The following is a 19496-nucleotide window of genomic DNA, read 5'->3' as shown; positions in this document are numbered from 1 at the left end:
AGCTGGGAAACACACTGTGGGGAGTGATAGAGCCCATCCCTGTATCTTTTTTCCTCCTATTCTTTTTGCTTTTGGGTTATCTATCAGCCCTGACACTTGAAGACCTGCCTGGCTGGGATGCTGCTGTGCCTCATCACAGTGGGCTGCTGGGATGACAGGAGCAGGATGGGCTCTGCCGGAGGTGCCAGCATGCTCAGAAAGAGTTTTGCACTCGATTGCCTTCTGCTGAAATAGCCTGGCATTTTTGTTAAAACATATTTCTGCAAGCCTTGGAAAGAGTTTTGCACAGCCGTGCCCAAGGGAGCAGTCAGGAGTGCTAAACACAACCGTGGGAGTTTTGCCTTTTAATCCCCTGATGGCGAAGGGAAGCAGTGAGCAAGAGATTTGAATCTTCAAATCAAGAATGCACCCTGGCAGCAGCCCAGGCCTGCTGAGGCATGGCACAAGGCACACGGCACATGGCACTCACCAGGGATGGTACCATGGGCTATGTGAAGGCTGTTGCTGCCCAGTGCTCCTGCAGTCCCAGGTCCTGCCTAGCCTCAGCTTCAAGCAGTGGCTTACACTGCTCCCAAGCACACATGATCCCCTCCGTGGGAGTGCCAGACAGAGCTCAGCTCTAGCATCTTGTCCCTGCTTAATCCACTTAGAAAGTTCACCTCTGGTTTCTCCTTGCCTCTCTGACTGGGATGTTTTGGAAAGCATCATCAAAAAGTCCAGTACAAGCATGGAAAGGCTGTCAGTGACTTCTTCCACTGCTTTTTAACCCTTACCAGAGTCCATGTTCAATTGTCCAAGCCTCCAGTTTTTATAGTAGCTGTGTGTGTATGTTTGTGTTTGTGTGCATGTGTGTGTGCGTGTGCGTATGTGTGAAGGCACTCAAAAATCTCATGGATATGCCCCTCCTTTGAAAATCCATGCTGAGACCATGACTTGATGACTGTTGCCTTTCTCAAGCAGTTGTGGGTTGTCTCAGGAGACATCTCCTCCTTGTCTTTCCCACTCCCTGTGATCCCATCTGCTTTTCCAGAGCATTCTACAAGGTGGAGGGAAACACCTTGTGGAGAGCCAAGCAGTCTCATATCACCCATGCTGAGGGCGTGAGGCACATCTGTTGCCGTTGGGATTTGCCAGGCAGGAACTCTGTGCTGACTGGAGGTCAGTTCAGCATGGCAAGTCCTCAAACACCGTCAGGTTGTGTTCTTGGATGTACCTGAGCAGGATCCGTGCCCGCCTGTCAATGGTCTGAAGCAGGGGTATCAGGCCCTTGGCACCGCCCTGGCTGTCCCAGAGCTCCCGGTCCACACGCAGTGACTCCAGCAGCAGGCTCTGCAGTCTGCCTGATCGCAGCGTGGCCACTGCCGCCGCTGGAAAGCTGCAGAGGAGGAGCAGAAGAGACACGGAGGGAAGGGGTTACACAGGGAACTCTGGGCAGGTAGGAGGGAAGCAGCAGGGCACTTGAGCAAAGGTGCTTCAGGAACAAATGCATGCCCACCCAGAGGAACACAGGGTGAGGAGCCTCCTGCTTAAAGCTCTGCCCATGGTGAGCATGGAGGATAGCTCCATCAGAAACAGATCCAAACAAATTCCAAATCAAAAGGCCTATAGCATGCCAAAATGCCTCACAGGCAACGACGCAAGAAATGCTGAAATACCTGATTATTCATTATTTTTGTGCAGCTGCCAATTAAAGAGGGGAAATAGGCTTTGGAGCCTGCCGTCAGTCATCCAGAGCAGAATAAAGAGCTAGTTTCATGGCAGGGGCACATGGGATATTTTTGTGAGACTGCCCACCCACCCTGTTCTGGGTGGGAGGTGGCCCTGCTTCACAGGGGTGCCCAACCAGGGTGGCCAGGAGCGGCACGAAGGTGTGCACACAGGGCTGCTGGCCATCCCACACATGCCAGCTCAGCCCTTGCCCAGGACTTGCCTCCAGGAAGGTACACATTCCTACCTGTCTATGCCTTGAAGGAGCCTGAAGTTGAGCTTCTCCTCAGGGTGCCGTGGCCTGCCCGCGTTGTCGATGAACACCAGGCGGGATGGCGCACTCCTCCGGACCTGCCAGCAGGATGGGAAGGAGAAGTTCACTTACTGCAGAGAGACACCAGTTTGTGGGTGTAGGCTGCTTTTTAATGCAGTGAGAAAGCCTGAGAGTATGTGGGAGACAGTAGATGCCCAAGTCCAGGTCTCCCCACACCCGGCACACCTTCCACCATGGACCCAGCATCACCATGGGACTTGTGTTCTCTTTGCTACCACCTCAGCCCTGCAAGTCCCTCCCAGCGCCTCCCAGCTATCTTTATCTTAGCGCCAGAGTAGCCTCTGGAGAGGGGGACATACCAGGATGTGGACCAGGACCAGCTCTTCTGGGTTCCGGCACTTCTCGTGGAGCATCTCCTCCATGCAGGGCTCGGAGGGATCAGGCTGAAACCCACAGCAGTAGCGGTCCAGGCGGTCATGAACCTGCAGGAGACATTTGGGAACCTTAGCAGGGATATATGCCCGGGATGGGGAGGTCCTGAGGTGAACTTTTCCTGCTCAGAGGAAAATAAAACATTTCTAGGTATTCTCAGCAGACTTGAAATGGGAAAAGATGGCATACACCAGTGAGAGAGTGAGAGGTGGGGAAGCACGAAGAAGCTTAGCTGGCTTGCAAAACTCCCTTGGCTTGAAGAAGGTGATGACAAAGGTGATGGTGACAGGCTTTCCTGATGGAGTTCAGATACATTCTGTGCCTGGTACCTCCACACTCCATATTTTCACAGAGTGAACGGGTTGTGTTTCCAGATGAAATCAAGGGAAAACGTACATGGCCATGAATGTAAAAAAAAAAAAAAAAAACAACCAAAAGCAAGAAAAGCACCCAAGGAAACCTAGGGTTTGAATCCTCAGAAAGACAATTTATTCTGCGTCTTGGTATTCTGGATGATGGTTTCATCTGGCTCCTGTGACATACACACTCTTTCGTCCATCCCTATAGTAACCTGAGCAGCTCTCAATGGAAAGATGAATGGAAAAGTATCGGCAGGGGAAAAAGTGATCTGTGCGTTCACAGAGCATGCCTGACATTTAAGTTGGGCCACAGTGACTTGTTTTAGCTATACTTCTGGTTAATTATTTGCAGGTGCTGCTAAGGCTTTGTGTTTTGAGCCTGTTAAACCTCCTGCTTCCCACCCCAATTCCCTGCAGAAACCCCACTGCTCCTTGGCAACTTCCAGTGTTTCAACCACACCCTCAGAGGAATGAAGGACTTTTAAAAGACATAAATCTCTGTCAGACCTGTTTTCAGTAACTCTGCCTTGGTATTCACGAAGCTTCCTCAGCTTTGTCAGAAGCAGCTGGCACAGCCTCTGTGGTGGTTTGTGGGGCAGACATGGTCTCGTTGCCTATCAGCAGTCCTCCCCATGGCTGCATGTTGCCACAGCCGTGTAGGGGGGCTGCCTCACCACCTCCAGCTCCGGAGGCCAAAAATATATAAATATATAGAAAATAAATATATTTTCTGGTTGAAGCATTAAAATGTCTGACTCACTCACTTGGTGTTGCTGGTGCCAACCCAGGAGGCAGGGCTCAGGGTGCAATGAGGCTCCTGGAGCCACCAGGAGGGCTGCAGTAAGGTAAGACCCAAGAGGTCTCAGGTAAGCCTGGAGTTATCTATGAGTGATGACTAGACAGAAGCCAAGTGACCCACAGTGGCCGCCTATTCCCTTCACCCTGCTAATTAGCACAACTTGTCAGTTACAGGCTGTGCTTTGAGAGAGTTCAGCCTGAACCCAAATACTGACCAAGCACTGAAGATACTGCGGGAAACACAAATTGGGATTTCTGTGGTCATTATATTTGTAACCCTTTGCAAAGCAGGATTAGTCCCACGCTGGAGCCCCTTAACAAACCCTTCTGTTTCCTGAAGTTTAATGAAACACTTGGGTCAGCATTTCTCCATTGAGAGGCACTCCAGTTAAAAGTGTTTGAGCATTCTGACACAAAACTCATTGAAATGGAAGAAAATATTACATTTCCTCCACACACCTCCTATGTCTGCCTACTGTAAAGCTCAGCACACCGGTTTCTCTCACCTGCTATGTTGTCTTTCAGGCTGCACAGAAGGTGAAGACAGCCTGAGATGATTTACAGATACATTAAAGGGGCTCAGAGCTCTACTCACCCGCCCACAAGCACCTATGAAACCAGAGTGGATTGGTGCTGGACATGCAGAGATGTGAGGTGGAGGCGGACCTGGTGAACAAATGGAGCCCCAGGAGAGGGACCAGATGGCTGTGGAGATGCTGAGATTGCCACTGACACGCTGACAAGCCCTCTTTCCCCCTGGCCCTCTCCTGATTTTTTATAATATATTAATATTTTTATAATAATATTATTGTTTATAATAATTTCTTCTTGCCAGAGCCTAAATGGCTCTAATGCATAAGATCAAAAGAGGTCTTATTGCTAGAACACAAGTACACGAGCCACACTTACTCCTGTCCAAGCTCAAACCCCATGAGAAGCTCGCCTTCAGCCCCTCTTTGGTTCTATGGCCACCCCAGGGCATCCCCTTGGGTCCAGTAGGTCTTTCTAGTCATGATTCAGCCTGGGATGGTTTCCTCTACAGAAAATTTCCTTGCTTTTCCTCAGTCCAGAAGGGGGTGCTCCAGGGAAGGGATGTGGCTGCAGGGCTTCAGAGGTGATTTGGTTTTGGCCCTCTTTAAAGTGCAGGACAAAGCCATCAGCAACTTTGCCATTTCCACCAGGCTCAGCATTTTGCCCTCAGTAAAATTCTGCATGTAGAGGGAGGTTCCCTTATGGCAAACACCAAGAGAAATCAACATAGAAGAAGCCCAATTTTAAGGGTAATTGAGGAAAACTACCAAGATTCTCATGCCAATGTACAGTAGGTCTCAAATCTCACAGCCTCTCTGTCCCCAGCAAGGGCTGTGAGAGGCTAAAGCCATTTCTGAACGACGCTATTTCACTTCTACAATATCCTGCAGACTCTTTACCTTTACATGACTTTTTGCGTGGGAGAATCCCATTGGAATTATTGAGGAAAGCCTTGGATTTATCACTGCGCTGCTTCAGCCCTCCAAGGAAAACTCTCCTTAGAACCATATACTTTCTCCTGGAGACTCAGCCTTTCCACTGCACTCAGCAGCATTTTGGCCTGGGGAAGGGAAGGAGGTTGGTTAATCTTCTCATTTCTCTGGCTGTTTCAGCTAAAATATTTCCAAGCCCAGCCAGGACTGCTCTGCCTCTGCCAGTCCTAGTTCAAGGTTATAAAGATTAATGGTCAGGATTTGAGAAAAAAAAAAACACAAACCAGCAACAAGAACAAAAAGAGAGAGAAAAATGAGAACATATTTAGTTTGTGTTTTTTCTTTCTTCACTTCTTTCTTTTTTTATTTTAATACTTGACCTTTCAGGCAGTTTCCCCTTATCTGATAACCAGAGCTCCAGCCCCAAGGTGCCTAAACAGGCTTTTTTTTTCCATAGAAATCACTTTTACCTCCTTACAGCTGCCCTCCAAGAACTGATAACTCTCTGGGACGCTGTTGTAATCCCTTGTAGCAGCAGGGTATGATTTTCCAGAGGGGAGATTAAGTGCTACTAATGCAGAGGAGGAGGAAATCAGTGCTGTTCAAAGGGGCAGGGTTCCTCATTTCCAGTGCCAGCAGTGCATCCGTGGAGTTGGATCTGATGGGGCTGAGGCAGAAAATGCTGCTGGTCCCTAGGGATGTCCCTAGGGATGCCCCAAGCCACTGCTGGCATCTGCACAAAGCAAAGCCACAATGGCAGAAAGCTCACCCACGTGAGAGTGGACTCACCACGTCTGAAACCTGCCTGTGTTTCCCCTGCAAATCCCAAGCACGGACCATACTCAGGCCAAAGTGCTTCTGCACAAAGCTCTGCTGCTCAGCCTTAGCTGATGAGTGAAAATACATCCCAAGAGACACCACAGCCTATGTGACCCCGCAGAGGAGAAGGAGTCCATGGCCAGACAATAAAGGCTCAGATGCAGGGGGACCCAGGTGGCACAGCTGGTGGGACAGGTGGTCTCCATCCCTGCAGCCCTACCTGGAGAAGAAAGTCAAAGAGGGCCAGGCGGCTCCACTCGCCATGTGGGATTCTGGAGCAGGGGGCATCCCCAGCCACCAGCGTCAGTCTGTGGGGCTGCAGCATATCCTGATACTGCAGCCACCCCAAGGCACAGGAATTCTGGTCGTTGTTGGCATCCTCCAGGTGCTGGAGGTCAGGAGCCCACCAGATGATGGGGCGCAGGGAGCCGTCGGTGTAGCTGTAGGGCAGGAGGTGGCTGGTGAAGCGCCGGGCCACAGCGGGCAGGCTGCGGTTCAGCCCCAGCACCCTGTCCAGGTGGAAGGCCAGCACCTCATAGAGGTCCCCGGGGCGCTTGATGAGCCCACAGCGCCCATCCTGGCAGTCCCTCTCTGGGCTGGCTGGCAAGACATTCCCTTTGGCATCTCCCACGAGCTGCAGCCCCACTCGCATGACTTGCCCATGGGCAGGTATGCGGGTCTTGGAGACCACCTGCCCACTGGCCAGCAGCTGCATCTTCTGGAGGTCATCCTCAGAGAGCCACAGGGGAGTTTCCCTCTCCACACCCCGGCGCCGCCTCCTGCCCCGGCCAGGGGGCTGGTCCCGCCGTGAGCGAGTGAGGGGCACAGGGAGCCTTTCTCTGCGGCCTTGTCCTCCAGATAGCGGGTCAGCCACCTCCTGTGGGGGACCTGGGGGGGACGAGGCTGGCAGTGGGAGTGGGGAGTGGTCCGGTGGTGGGGGCAGGTGGATGAGTGCCAGCAGGGCCAGGGCCAGCAGCACCCCGACGGCTGCTGGGGCTGAGAGCTTCATCCCCAACCTTCGCCATGGTCGCTGGGCCTGCAGGGAGAGAAAGGTAGAGTGGTACTGGAGTGTTAGTCCAGGAGAGTCCTCAATAGCGTTTGCTTTGGAGAAGCAGCCTCTCTGCTTGTGTTGATCCCTGGGAAAGGTGTTCCCCAAGCACTCACTGCCTTCATGGCACTGTAGCAGGAGGGGTATGGCTGGTGCCATGATTTGTGCCAGAAATTATCTGCAGTTAGAGCAAAGGCTGACCCACCATAGAGGGTGCATGTCTGCAGTGCTGATGTACAGGATCTCTTTATGGGCAATGAATTCTTCATAGCCAAATATTTTGCTTTAAAGACTGAAGAAATGGAAAAAAACAAACAAACAAACAAAAAAACCAAACCAGAGCAAATTCCTGTCTGGATATAAACAATTTCCAGTTCCTAAGAGGTTTTTATCCTTCAGACCTTACTCTGGGCACGCTCACTGATTCATATCCTGGTCGCACACTGAACCCATAACTCAGATCCCCACACCCTTGTTTGTAGGACATCTCAATGCATGCTGAGACAAGGCCTTTGAAGCTCTGCCCATCACTGTGTCCAGCAAAAGCAAGGCAGCTCCAAGTGTCAGCTGGGACCTGTGACTGCCTATGTTTTAAAAACGGGTGTGAAATGCTGGAGGGCTGAAGCACCTGTTGTATGGAGACAAGTTGAGAGAGTTGATGTTGTTCCGCCTGGAGAGGAAAAGGCTCTGAGGACACCTTATAGCACTTTCCTGAACCTAAAGGCGGCTACAAGAGAGCTGGGGAGGGACTTTTTACGAGAGTGTGGAGTGATAGAGCAAGGGGGAATAGCTTTAGACTGAGAGTAGGTTTAGATTAGATATTAGGAAAAAATTATATACATGGTGAGGTACTGGAACAGGTTGCCCAGAGAAGTTGTGGATGCCCCATCCCTGGCAGTGTTCAAGGCCATGTTGGATGGAACTCAGAGAAACCTGGTCTAGTGGAAAGTGTCCTTACCTGTGACAGGAGGGTTAGAACTAAGTATTCTTAAGGTCCCTTCCAACCTAAACCATTCTATGTGTCTGTGATATGATCCATGCTATATGTGAAATCTAAAGTCTTCTGATTCCCAGCACTAAGGAACTGCCTTTAGACAGGTACTAACAACTTTTGAGGTATATATTTTTATACACACAGGCTTCTCTCCCCCCATTTTAGTCATACTTTCTACTTTGAAGCAACTTAAAAAATTATATAGGCTGGAAAGGCTGTTATAAGCAAACATTGTGCAAGTCTCCCCGCATTGCTAAGTTCATATCTCCCCTTTGGCCTAAAGCAATTCCATGCATGTGGTGCTGAGGCTGCCCTGAGCACAGCACATTCCCTTTTGGGATGAAGTAGAGGGCAGTGTTGGGGCAGCACTGGGAGATCCTCCAAGCCAGTCCTGGGCCGCACTGCACGCCTGCCTCGTTCACCAGGGTTTGGGCAGTCTAACGCATTTCTGGAGGCTGGAACCACAAAAAGCACATTGGCGCCGTTTCTCTGCTTTCAACAGGCATTTCCAAGTGGCTCAAACTCACACTGGAAGTCAAGGCGGTGGTCAAGTGGATACATTTTTTTGCAATTATTTATTTTGGAAGCACAAGTATATCCATGGCAGACACAGTGGGACAATGCAATGCCAAAGAAGGGGTAAGAGACTGTTTATAAGAGTAAAAGCTTGAAAAAAAAAAAAAAAAGATCTAAAAAGCCAGGGAGGTGAGAGCCAGCAGCCAGAATGACTTCCAGAAAGCAGCTGGGCAAGCAGAAACAATTCCAGCCATGGGGCTTTTAGGACCGCAGGCTCCCACTGGCCACAGGGAACCACCCCCAGCACAGCTCCAGCCCCAAGAACAGGTAATCCCACTGCATGAGCCCCTTCATAAGGCGATCCAGCACTATCCCAACATCCATCAGGTTTTGTGCCCCCACAATGGCCAGGCTGCTTCAGACAGCCCCATGGTGAGGAGCCTTGCAAAGACAGTGCATCAGCCAAGGTGGATGAGAGGAGCCACCAACTTGCTGGCCTCAACCACAGGAGTGTTCCTTTAATGTCTCCCTTTCAAGGACTGAGCAGATTTAATGAAGCTTACAAGAGCTATTGATGGTGCACTTGGAGTGATTCAGCTTTATAGCTCTCATTTAATTGCTTCTCTTCCAGAGATACAATGTAGTGCAGCAAAATATATCCACTGGGCTGAATTCTTTGTTCAAACACGGCTTACACCAGTCTCTGCTGGGAGCCAGGGACTGTCTGGTACAAGGCCTTAGACCCTGTTTTATCTCTCCCTAGAATGAAAAGGACCTAGTCCAGGGTGAGGGATGTCCTGTCCTAGATCACAGGCAGGGCTATTCAGGGCTTGGCATTAACTGTCCCAGGCATCACACTGCATGGCTAAATCATTGCCTTAGGTGCCTTTCTGGGGAGGGAATGAGCATGAACACGCCCAAGCGCCCCAAGGGCAGCAGGACTTCTGTCAAGAGGCTGGTTGTGATCCAAATCCAAGTCTGGCATCCTGAGCAAGAGTTTGGAAGAGGTGGAATGTCTATATCATAGTTTAACCCCAGTAAAATAACACTGTGGCATAAAAAGGGCAGATCCTGATATTCTGATATCTATACTCTTTTTGAGTCATCACTGTGAATGCCTCACAATCTGTCCCTCTGGCCTCAAAGTATGCTGAATTAACTGCAATAACATCTATGTTATTAAACCCAAAGGACAGGATAAACTGTAAATTTCAGTATTCCCATCTGCACCCATCCACTGAGTCCCTTCTCAATCTCTGCTTCCCTGGGCAACTTTTCCCAGCACCTCCCCTGTCCTACCCCTCTGGGGAGACATGGCCCACCCCGCTCTCACCAAAATCCCCCATAACCCTCTTCTTCTGCATGGAGGGTTTTCATGGTGATTATTTTTGTCATGCAGCTGATAATAACCTTTTGGTTGCTTACACTGGCCCTGGGTATGCAAAAAGCCTGGCTCCCAAAAATCCCAGTATCCTGGAGGGGTGCATGTGGGACCCACTTGCAGAACCTTCAAAATACTGCAGGAAAAATCCTTTTTAACCCACAGCTGGAGAACAGAGGATGCCAAACAGATGGCAACAATTGCCAGGTTTTTAATGTCAAGTCAGTTTACAGTCCAAGTGGTTAAGGAATCATTATTGTCCAAACTCACTTTGTCTTCCTTGTCAGTGAGCTCGGGTTTGGGCACCACAAGTTTGAGCTTCATCGCTTTCCCACCCTACGCTTGAAATCCTGAGCTGTGAAGCTGGGCAAGGGCCAGCACAGGCTCCCTTCCCCAGCGCCATTCAGGATTTCCCTGCCACATCAACAACAAAAAGAAACAAAAAAAGTGCAAGTATATTCTCTGTGTTATTTCTGACGGTTGATAGTGCAAATTTAATAACAATCTAGGTGATAAAACACTGCAGAAATGATACTGTATTTACAAGCCCCGGGAAAATACTTTTCCAAAGAGAGTTTCTCTGAGTCCATGCTGTAAAAATATGCTGCAGTTTAAGCTATGGCTTCAATTCAGCCCAAAATGCAAACCATACGTACAGCTTTGCTTTGCCAGGCTGACATACTGACAGTACAGCACATCTTTGCCAGAAATTAGGTTCTTTTCCCAGCAGGCAAAACCCATAAAAAGGCTTAAGAGAGGTACTGCTTGTTCCAGGATGCCAATAAGTAAATAATATATACTCTCACTCATCAGAGGGACATACAGCACAGTCCAGGCTCTGAAGGCACAGTGGAGAGCTGTGCAGCTTTGATGGTTGGAGATAAAACTTTCTAAGTGTGGTTGCAGGGGGGAGGGCTATCCTTGACATTGTATCCCCAGGATGGTTGAACCTTGGCAGAATTTGAAGCAGAGAAGCCTGTTTTCAATTTCTTTTCAAAATGCATCAAATTGGCTTTGCCAAGCTTGAAAGAAAAGAAAAACAACCCCCAAACTTCATTATCCAAGAATGTAAGAAACAGCCCTGAGACAAGAGAGATGCCACGGAAATACGTGGCCGTTGAAAACGGAATCAATCCCTGCTTTCTTCTGGCATTTAAAGGAGTGTTCCTGCCCTTGCACTGGCACTGCCAGACCCCTCCAGCAGTAAATGCCACTGTCCCAAAGAGGTTCCCAAGGAAGCACACGGCTCAGCCATAGCCATGTCCTTCTTGGCTACTGGCCCGCCCTAGGCTCCCAAGCTCAGAGGACTTTGCCAAAGGCAACCTGCTAATGAGCGGGTTAAAAGCAGGTATGTGCATTTATCTGGACACACACTGAGTGGGGTGTACTCTGCATAGGGGGTGCAATGCTAAGAGCTGTGCTTACCCTCACCCTCCCAGCACCGTGCTCGCTGCCCGCCCAATGAACCGCAAAACCGCCTGGGCAGCAGGAGATGCAGCCTGCCGTGACCAATTTTAACAAAGACTGCTTGAAAACAAGTGGGAAACCTCCTTTGGCTGCCCCCCACCTCTGGGAACGTCTCCAGAGCCTTGCACCCACACGTGGTGCTTGCAGAAGCTCCTGGTATTTTGGGGAGATTAAGCATGTCAATCTGATCTGGGAAGTGAACAGCCTCTTCTTTTTCGTATTGTGAAGGAGGTTTTTTGGTTAAGGGCACGGCATATGGCACATGGGCTAAGCTCACTCCTGGGGACCCATAACAGTGCTGAGGACACAGAAGAAGACAAAACCCCTCCATCCCCAGAATGACTCCTGGCAAATCTGAGCAGAAGGAAATCCTTGGCAGCATCCATCGCTCATCATTCAAGTGCCTTCCTATATTATCCTGCTCAGAGAAGATGGATGGCTCTCAGAGTGGGAAGTTGCTGAAGACATCTATTAAATGATGATTGCCAGTCCCCAAGGTAGCTCTGGCTGTGCACCCAGCACAAAGATACAGCCCTGGATCCCACCACCACCCACCAGCACCTCCATCGCCATGGGGCACAAAGAACAGACAGCCCTTCACCTGGCCTCACAATCCATCAAAGTGGCTGTAATTCCTAGCAGATCTGCACCAGCTCTGTGTCTGGGGTTGTTTCCACCAGGGATGCAGGGTTTTTTCCTCCAAAATGCCCTTCAAGTGTGAAGGATCATGACCCCACTGCATTTCAGCACCCTGTGAAGGCCACCATGCACAGTGTCAAGGCAGGGATGTGGCAGGCTGTCTAAAGTGCTCCTGCAGACACAGTTCCACACATTGCTGCTCACAAGTGGCTTGGGAAGCTCAATTCAGGCACTGAGGAAGTGGGAAGGGGGACTGTGCTCCCACAAACCCTATGAGAGGGAGTCAAAACTAATGCTGGGTCAACTGAGGCTGGGGAGATGGAAATGTGGCACATCACCACATGGTGCTGGGTCCTTCCCTGCAGAGTCAGCAAAGTCTTCATAGCTGGCACACAAGCCTTCCCACCAGCATGTCCAAAACCAAACCAAAGAATGACCAAGTTAAATTGCTTTGGATGAACTTTAAAACACACTGTACTTTGCTAAATTTTGGGCAGTCCGCAAAGTTTCTGCCTCCAGAGGATAATTTATAGCCTAACTGCAAGACAAGTGTACTTTGCACTAACAAAGAGCAACATTTTGGCAGCAATATAAGGGGATGAGCAGTGTTGGTACCATTTGGTCTGAGCACTGACTTTAGAGGGATGGTTCCAACATGCTGCCTTTAACTTGTCAAATAATGTTGCCTTAACAGTTCTTCCCAGTTATCACTACAGCCTTGGGGTAGCAAATTATAAAAACCTTGAAACCCTCAAGTTCCACAGCCTCTGGCATGTCTTTGGCTCCAGGCTCTGCATCAGCCCCTTGAGCTTTTTGCTTCCCAGGGGTGAGAGGTCCTATCTCTTGCTCTAAGCCCCCCACCCAGACTGACTATTTCTGTTTTTTGGAAGCCCTTTACCCTGGACGTGCTTCTCTGCACAGCCATAGGCTGAGCACAGTCCCCTCTCACATACCCCATCATCCAAAGGACCATTTTAAGCAAAATCTTCAGCCAGTGCTGGAAACTGCTCTGCATAATGGAAAATTCCAGCATTTGTATGTAACAGTGCCATTATTATTGCACTGACTGGTCACAGTTGAGTTACAGACTAAACAAGTACAGCAGAAACACAGGCTTGTAAACCCCCCACCCAGCAATAGCCTACAAGAGTGGCAAGGCTCCCAGCATCCCATATGTCCTGTTCAACATCTCTGAAGAAGGAAGACCTGGGGCAGGAGACAGAGGACACCAGGAAGGAAGTAGATGGCCAGCACCTGGGTGGAGGACACCCCACCACAGGGGGCAGCTGATGCAGTGAAGGTCAGGACTGCTGCTTGGGGGTACCCAGAGAGGACACACATCTCATCCTGCAGCTGGGGTGGACTAAAGCCCTGCAGGGTACCCACAGGAACTTGCTTTTCCTGTGATGACACCGTCCTTACTCCTAAATCATGTGATTTTCACTGAGCAAAAGGAAAGATTCGTAATTCTCACTCCCCCTGTGTAAATCTCAGCTTGCAGGGAGTTAATACTCAGGGATGGACAGGGCACTTTTCATCACCATGCTATGTACAGTGCATCTTAGGACCCTCCAGTTTAATCCCAGAAATCAACACAAAGCACCACAAAAATAAACAGCCTCCAGGATGCCATACTTCTTTTGCTTAAAGTAAGCAAACTAAAAGCTTTCACATGCCTCATTCTTCTGCTTAAGTTCAGACTCAGGGATTTTATAGCAGACTCTTGTATCTTCTCTGTATCTTCTCCTTCTTGGAGACACATCTCCCAAGAGATTGATGGTCCTAAGAGATTGATGGTCTTTCAGGACACATCACCGAGATGTACAGGTCTGCTCCCACTACCTGTGCAAATATCTCCATTGCTTTTCAAAAAAATTACATCAACCTGCACCCAAATCATCCAGGTCACTGATGACCTGAAACAGCACTTCATGTTCGCAGGAGCCAACAAGGACCTGCACAGCCCTGAATGCAAGACTGCCCTGCTTGTCTCACGGGACAAGAGAGGTCCTCCTCATCTTCCCTCATCTCTCTTCGCTTTCCTCTAACCCTCACACCCATGTGTGAGTAGCACAACCTAGAAATCCTGGCAGAGACATCAAGGAGGGAGAGCAGTGGGTTGGGTTTTACTATTGATTTCTCGCTCCCCCACTGCCATGCAGAATCCCGACAGGTTTCCCTTTTCCCCCTCCCTTCATCCCAGAGAGTAATTTCCAATTGCTCTGTCATTTGCCTAGTATGAGGCAGTCGTCCCAGTTTCCCGGCCAGCCTGTTGCACTCAGCTCCATTAGTTTTTAGAGCAGCTTTCCCATCTGCTTGCTGAACCAGCACGAAGGGGGCCCCTTCCCTGGTGAAACAGATGTGGCTTGCCTTTGTGCAACATCTGCGCCTCATGCCCCGCTCATTTTGAACAGTCTTGCCTTTGTTTGTGAGGGGTTGTACACAGGATGCTTTGGAGGAGGGCAGCAGCCTACAGTCCACAGGCTGGACTCCTTCCCTATAAGTTCCACATACAAACTGCCTCAAAACCCCTGGGTTTCTTCTGGTGAAGAAGAAAATGCTTTGTTTCTGCAGTGTTCAGGAATCCTGCTCCTCAGCACTTCTGTTCCAGTCGCAGCCAGTAGCTCACACTGATGATTCCTATGGGACTCCCAAATCTGGAAATGTAAGAGCTGGACTCTGGGAGCCGTGGACCCCCTTCCTCACAAGTCCCCTCACCCCAGTAGCTTCTCTTGCTGCACCTTTGGGCTGCTCACCAGCTCTGGCTTAGCAGCCCCAGCGGGGCTGCACTGCTTTGGCTCCTCCACACATAACAGTGTCAAAGAGCAGAAGTGCTAGAAAGCCACGTCTCTTTTGCAATGTGTTCTGGGTTATATGTAATATGGGGAGAAATACATTAAAATAAAATCAAGTTTTATTTCCTCTTGCTCTTGATGAGTTTACCAATCCTGCTGATGAGTACCTGGAAAGCTGCTAAAACTCTCTCACACATTTTTGGCACTCGGTCCAGTTTTATTTATTTTACTGGGAGTCGTGTTACTTCTGTATTTTGGAGAGGGGATGTTTTGATCCACTTATTTTCAGTTTTCATTTCTAACAAGTGGACCAGCATCAGGAAACAGGAATGCTTGCTTGGTGCCCAGCGAGAGCTTGCAAAACCTACTTTGGGGTGCTGGCAAGGGGCTGCACTGGATTCCCTTGTTGGGGTTTCAGTGGATGTTGCCTAAGTCAGACACTTGAGTTTCCCTGAGCTAGCTGTCAGGGGTTTTTCCCTTCCTGGAGAGCAGGAAAGTGCATTCGTAGGATTCCATAGGGGAGGGAGGAGGAGGAGGACAGCAGGGTCTTTCAGCCCTGTGGGCTTTCTTCAAAACAGAATTGTTCATACCAGCCCTGGTGTCAGTTGCAGAAAGGCAACCCCATTTTCCTCCATGTAAGCCACCACATCTTGAAGAGAAAAAGAGGGGAAGAAAGCTGCTTGCCACTTGGCTCTGAGTGCTGCCTGTGTCCCACAGACCTGTCCTGGTTAAAGCCTGCTGGCAGCTTCCCCCCAGCCGCCTTCTTTTCCCAGCAAATCCCGTGGGGTGAGCGAGCAGAGCAAACATGGTAAAAGCACTGGTGCAGCCAGGCTCACAGAAAAGGGGCTTTTCCTCCAGGGCAAGATGAATAGCTGCAGACAGACTAGAGTTATGAGCATTGGAAATAGAAGGGGTAATTGAGGCATTTGGCATCTATGCTGGAGGATTAATACAGTGTAATCAGCCCCTTGTATTTAGACTGCCTCATACTAGGCAAATGACAGAGCAATTGGAAACTACTCTCCGGCAGATTTTGAAACCAGAAGAAAGAAGATGTTTCTGTAATGCAGTCATCTCCCAGCACTCACTGCAGCAGCAGGTCGGGCATGTACGGCGGCTGGATCCAACAAGCAGCCGGCTGCAAGCGTGCTCTCCATACTAACACATGGGAAGCTCACAGCTGGCATCCCTCTGGCTTTCTACAAGGGGTCACCCTCCTGGTGATTGTGAAAGAAGTCAAAAATCATCTTGAGCATTTTGCTTGGGGTTTTGCTACAAATGAAGGAACAAGACAATTAGCTTAGGGTACAGCCTGGATTTATTCCTCGTGACTGTCACTGCCCTGCCTACAGGTGCCCAGAGCAAACCCAGATTACAGACAAAATCAAAGCAATCAATGCAGGAGCTCAAGAGGGGGAAAGGACTGCAGAAGCAGACCTTCCCTTGCCAAGGCAAAATGAAAATCCTGGCAAAAAGTGAATACCCCATTCTCACATGGGGGACCACACAAGGTACCTGGCACAGGCTATGCTCGCTTTGAAAGGCTTCATAGTGAAGGCTTGTACAGGAAAGTGTTACTGCAGACAAAAGGCTGGTGTGGGGAGAGCTGCCTTGCTTTTCCCTTTGACAGGGAGAAGTTATCTACAACCCCAAAATGGATGACACAAGCACCAGCTTTGTCTATTTTTCCTGCTCCTGAAGTTCATTAATTAAGAAACTCAAAACAGCCTATGCAAACTGTAGGATGGACAGTATAAAGCATGAGACCACTGTCCCCCCCCCACAAACACTCTCACACAGTCTAGTGAAGTCTGGCACAGCCTCACTGCTCTGAGATGCTCTGAGATATCAGCACACTCTCAAGGACATAAAAACATTTCAGCAACACAAATGACCTGTTTCTGGCAGCAGCACCAGACACCTTCTCAGCTCATCCATCACACAGGTTTGCAACCCCTGCCCAACATGAGCTTTGCAAGTGCTGAGGTGGCAAAGCAGAAACAGAGCCCCCCACCCCAGTGCAAACCCCCCAGCATGACACCCCGGCTGTCCCCTAGTGTGACAGTGGTAAGAGGGAGAGGGGGGCCCAACTTAGCTCAGCTGGTGCGTGCTTGCTCTGATGGATCTGGAAAGTGGTTGCTGACGGATGTTCCAAGCTGGAGCACTAAAACTAGATGACATGAAACACCACCCTAAGGTTTGGAATGCGCTACAGATGTGGATAAATCTTCTAATGCCGGGGAAATACAACATTTCTTGGGAGGGACATGAAGTTTTCCCTTGGCAAACCGGCCACTTTTGTAGCTTTTTGATGAAAGCAGTGTGCTTTCTGGGGACCAAACGGAAAGCACAGAGGGGCTCTTTGTAATCTCTGAGTCTTTCTGCACTGCACTGCCTTCACCCCATGCTCTTTGCCTGCCTGAAGCAGTGCCACCTGGGCACTTAAAAGAGGTGGGTTTTGGCTGAGGAAGCATAAGCACCTCCCTGGCTGACAGCAGTGCCTTCACCCACAGCAACCCCAGGCACTGCCTTTACGGGCATCCTTACAATCTGCTTGGTCCATCCCTAATACTTTTAACGACAGACACATGCTGGAGTGGTTCCCTGCCTCGCTTGCCTCACCATGCTCCAACACTCCAAGTGGTCCCGCTCGCCTTGCCCCCACGAGAGAGACAGCCAGGATATGCCGTTGCACCTCATCCCATGGGGTTGGTGTCCCTTGAACAGACCCAGCATTGCTTCCCACTACCAGCAAGGAAACCCCCAAATCCTACCATGTCTCGCAGCACGAGCCGATGCGCTCCTCCTCATGTGCTTCACTGCCTGTGGGCGACACAGCACAAGGTCACCTCCTGAGCCGGGTGCCGTCCGCCTATGGCACTTCCATACAACACCAGGAATCAATACAGAATACAAAAATTTTTAAAATAGCAATAAAAAAAAAAAAATCTGCAGCAACTAATCAGCCCGCTTCCTCTCCGCAAGCCATTAATCACGGCCGGGGGCTGTCACCCAGGGGTGCCCCTCCGGGATCTCCGCAATCCCTGTTCCCGACCCCGCGTTGAAGGGGGCTGCCTGGGACCTGTCACGACACGCCAGCGCGTGCCTCTGGTTCCCCCTGGGTGGAAGGACACCCTTCAAACTTCAGCTGTGAGTTTTCAAACTCTGCCTCATCCCAGACCCACCTCCCTGTGGGGAGGGGAGTGGAGAGGCTGGGAAGGGGGGAACAAGCATTTGAAGAGTCTCTTTTTCACAATAAAAGCCCTTCTTGCTGCTTTTTTTCTTCCTTTTTTTTTTTTTTAACACCGAGAGAAAATTTGAGCCAGGAGGCACAGGTAAAGCAGGAGATGAAGACACGTGCTCCTCCCAAACCCATTTGTTCTCAGTGACCTTGATGCCAGACAAGCAGAGGGACTGGCAGAGCCCCAGGGACCATGTTGACACCAGAGCCAGATGGCGAACCAGAGGTCTGCTCCCAGGTGCCTGAGAAAATGCCTTTTGCAGGTTTTTATTAATATTGCTTTGCCTTTCAGTAACAGCCCAGCAAAGAGCTGTGCTACATCAGTATCTGAAGCTGATGCAGCTCTGGGAGGAGATTTCTGCCTAAAAGTCAGGTAGGAATGTGTTAAAACCATTTTTAAGGTGCTCAAGTAGCTGTTTTGCTGGGGCACACAGTGTCTGCAGGCAGCCAGGAGAGGGGTGACCCAGGAGGTCCAGAGGAAGAAGACCCTCACACCCACCAACACCATGTGTCAGGACTGCAGCACAGTGAGCCCTGCAGTGCCCAGCCAGTGCAGCTCCTCCTTTGGCACCTGGGTGTAGGGTGCATCCTAAATGTCATTTCCTCAAGCCTCTAGGAGAAGAGGGTCTGAAGGCATGGCTTTGGAAACAGTGTGTTTCACCAGCCCTCCATGGCCAGGCAGGGTACACAGGCAGCTGCCAGGCTGCAAAGCATTTTTTTTCACATAACTTTCCCCTTCCAGCCCTGGGCTATGGCCAAGCAAAACCCATCAGTTCCTCACTGTGGCAGGTGAAGCCACCAGCTGCTTCAGTACCCATGTGCCTGTCCTGGGGACAGGAGGAAACCCTCTGTCTCAGGGGTGGGAGTTTTCCAGCTCCCCAATCCATGCAACTACCTCTCTAGGAAACCATAAAACAAACCAGGCTGATCAGGATTGTTCCTTACTGGTATTTGTATTTTTAAAAAAATCTGACAAAGGCACAGTACAGGCTATTGTGAGGGGTATTGATGATATGATGATCTGAAGGAAGAGGATGGGGCTGAAGGAAACTGAGCCAAGTCACTTGACCGAGGCAGCATGGGAGGGCAGTGGCAGAGCCCAGGAGGAGGCTTTTATGCCCCCAAGCCCCATTCTAACTCACTGACCATGCACGGTCCTGCAGTGACATTTCACAAGGTCATGCAAGACAGTGTGTGTAAGCAGTGATGGCAAGTCAGTGCTCTGCCTAGTGTAGTCTCCTACCACTCCCAGTGCCCCGGTGCCTCCATACCCCTTGGTTCCTTGTGTGCACCTTATCTTTAATGTGGTACATCTCCCTACTCCTTCTGCTGCTTCTGAAAAGTATAGCTAAGAAATGAAGTGGACTGAAGGTTACACACAAAAGCAGTGAGTCTAATTTTGGCCTCAGCACACCCTCCTCCACTCTACACTTGGGTGTGAGGGAGGGATGTAAAAACCGAGCCCTGCATCCCCTCCTTGCTGCCATTGCCAACCTCATCTGTCCTGGCTACTGCAGCATTGAACATGCTAAAACGTTTTCCTTGAGGCCAGTCCCCCAGGGC

General features: G+C 50.0%; 1 protein-coding gene across 1 annotated transcript; it reads right to left on the bottom strand.

The window, feature by feature from the left end:
- Positions 1 to 490: 490 nt before the first annotated feature.
- On the bottom strand, positions 491 to 10115 carry GASK1A (golgi associated kinase 1A). The gene is made up of 5 exons (XM_051789082.1): positions 10062 to 10115; positions 6073 to 6888; positions 2341 to 2463; positions 1955 to 2058; positions 491 to 1375 (listed from the first exon to the last, which is right to left on the bottom strand). The coding sequence occupies exons 1-5, from the start codon at positions 10113 to 10115 to the stop codon at positions 1165 to 1167; spliced, it is 1308 nt and encodes a 435-aa protein (XP_051645042.1). The 3' UTR covers positions 491 to 1164.
- Positions 10116 to 19496: the final 9381 nt, after the last annotated feature.

Source organism: Manacus candei, unplaced genomic scaffold (genome assembly GCF_025592945.1).
Source record: "Manacus candei isolate 608988 ecotype Guabito, Panama unplaced genomic scaffold, ASM2559294v1 h1tg000026l, whole genome shotgun sequence".
Lineage (NCBI taxonomy): Eukaryota > Metazoa > Chordata > Aves > Passeriformes > Pipridae > Manacus > Manacus candei.
This window is presented reverse-complemented; position numbering and strand designations above follow the sequence as displayed.

What these genes read in the sequence shown, in the direction of transcription:
- GASK1A (XM_051789082.1), bottom strand. Translation starts at nt 10,115, where the DNA reads ATGAAGCTCAAACTTGTGGTGCCCAAACCCGAGCTCACTGACAAGGAA. An exon ending in TCTTTGACTTTCTTCTCCAG is followed by an intron (nt 2,464 to 6,072) that starts GTAGGGCTGCAG and finishes TGTCTCCTGCAG; the next exon opens with GTTCATGACCGCCTGGACCG. An exon ending in TGGTCCTGGTCCACATCCTG is followed by an intron (nt 2,059 to 2,340) that starts GTATGTCCCCCT and finishes TCCTGCTGGCAG; the next exon opens with GTCCGGAGGAGTGCGCCATC.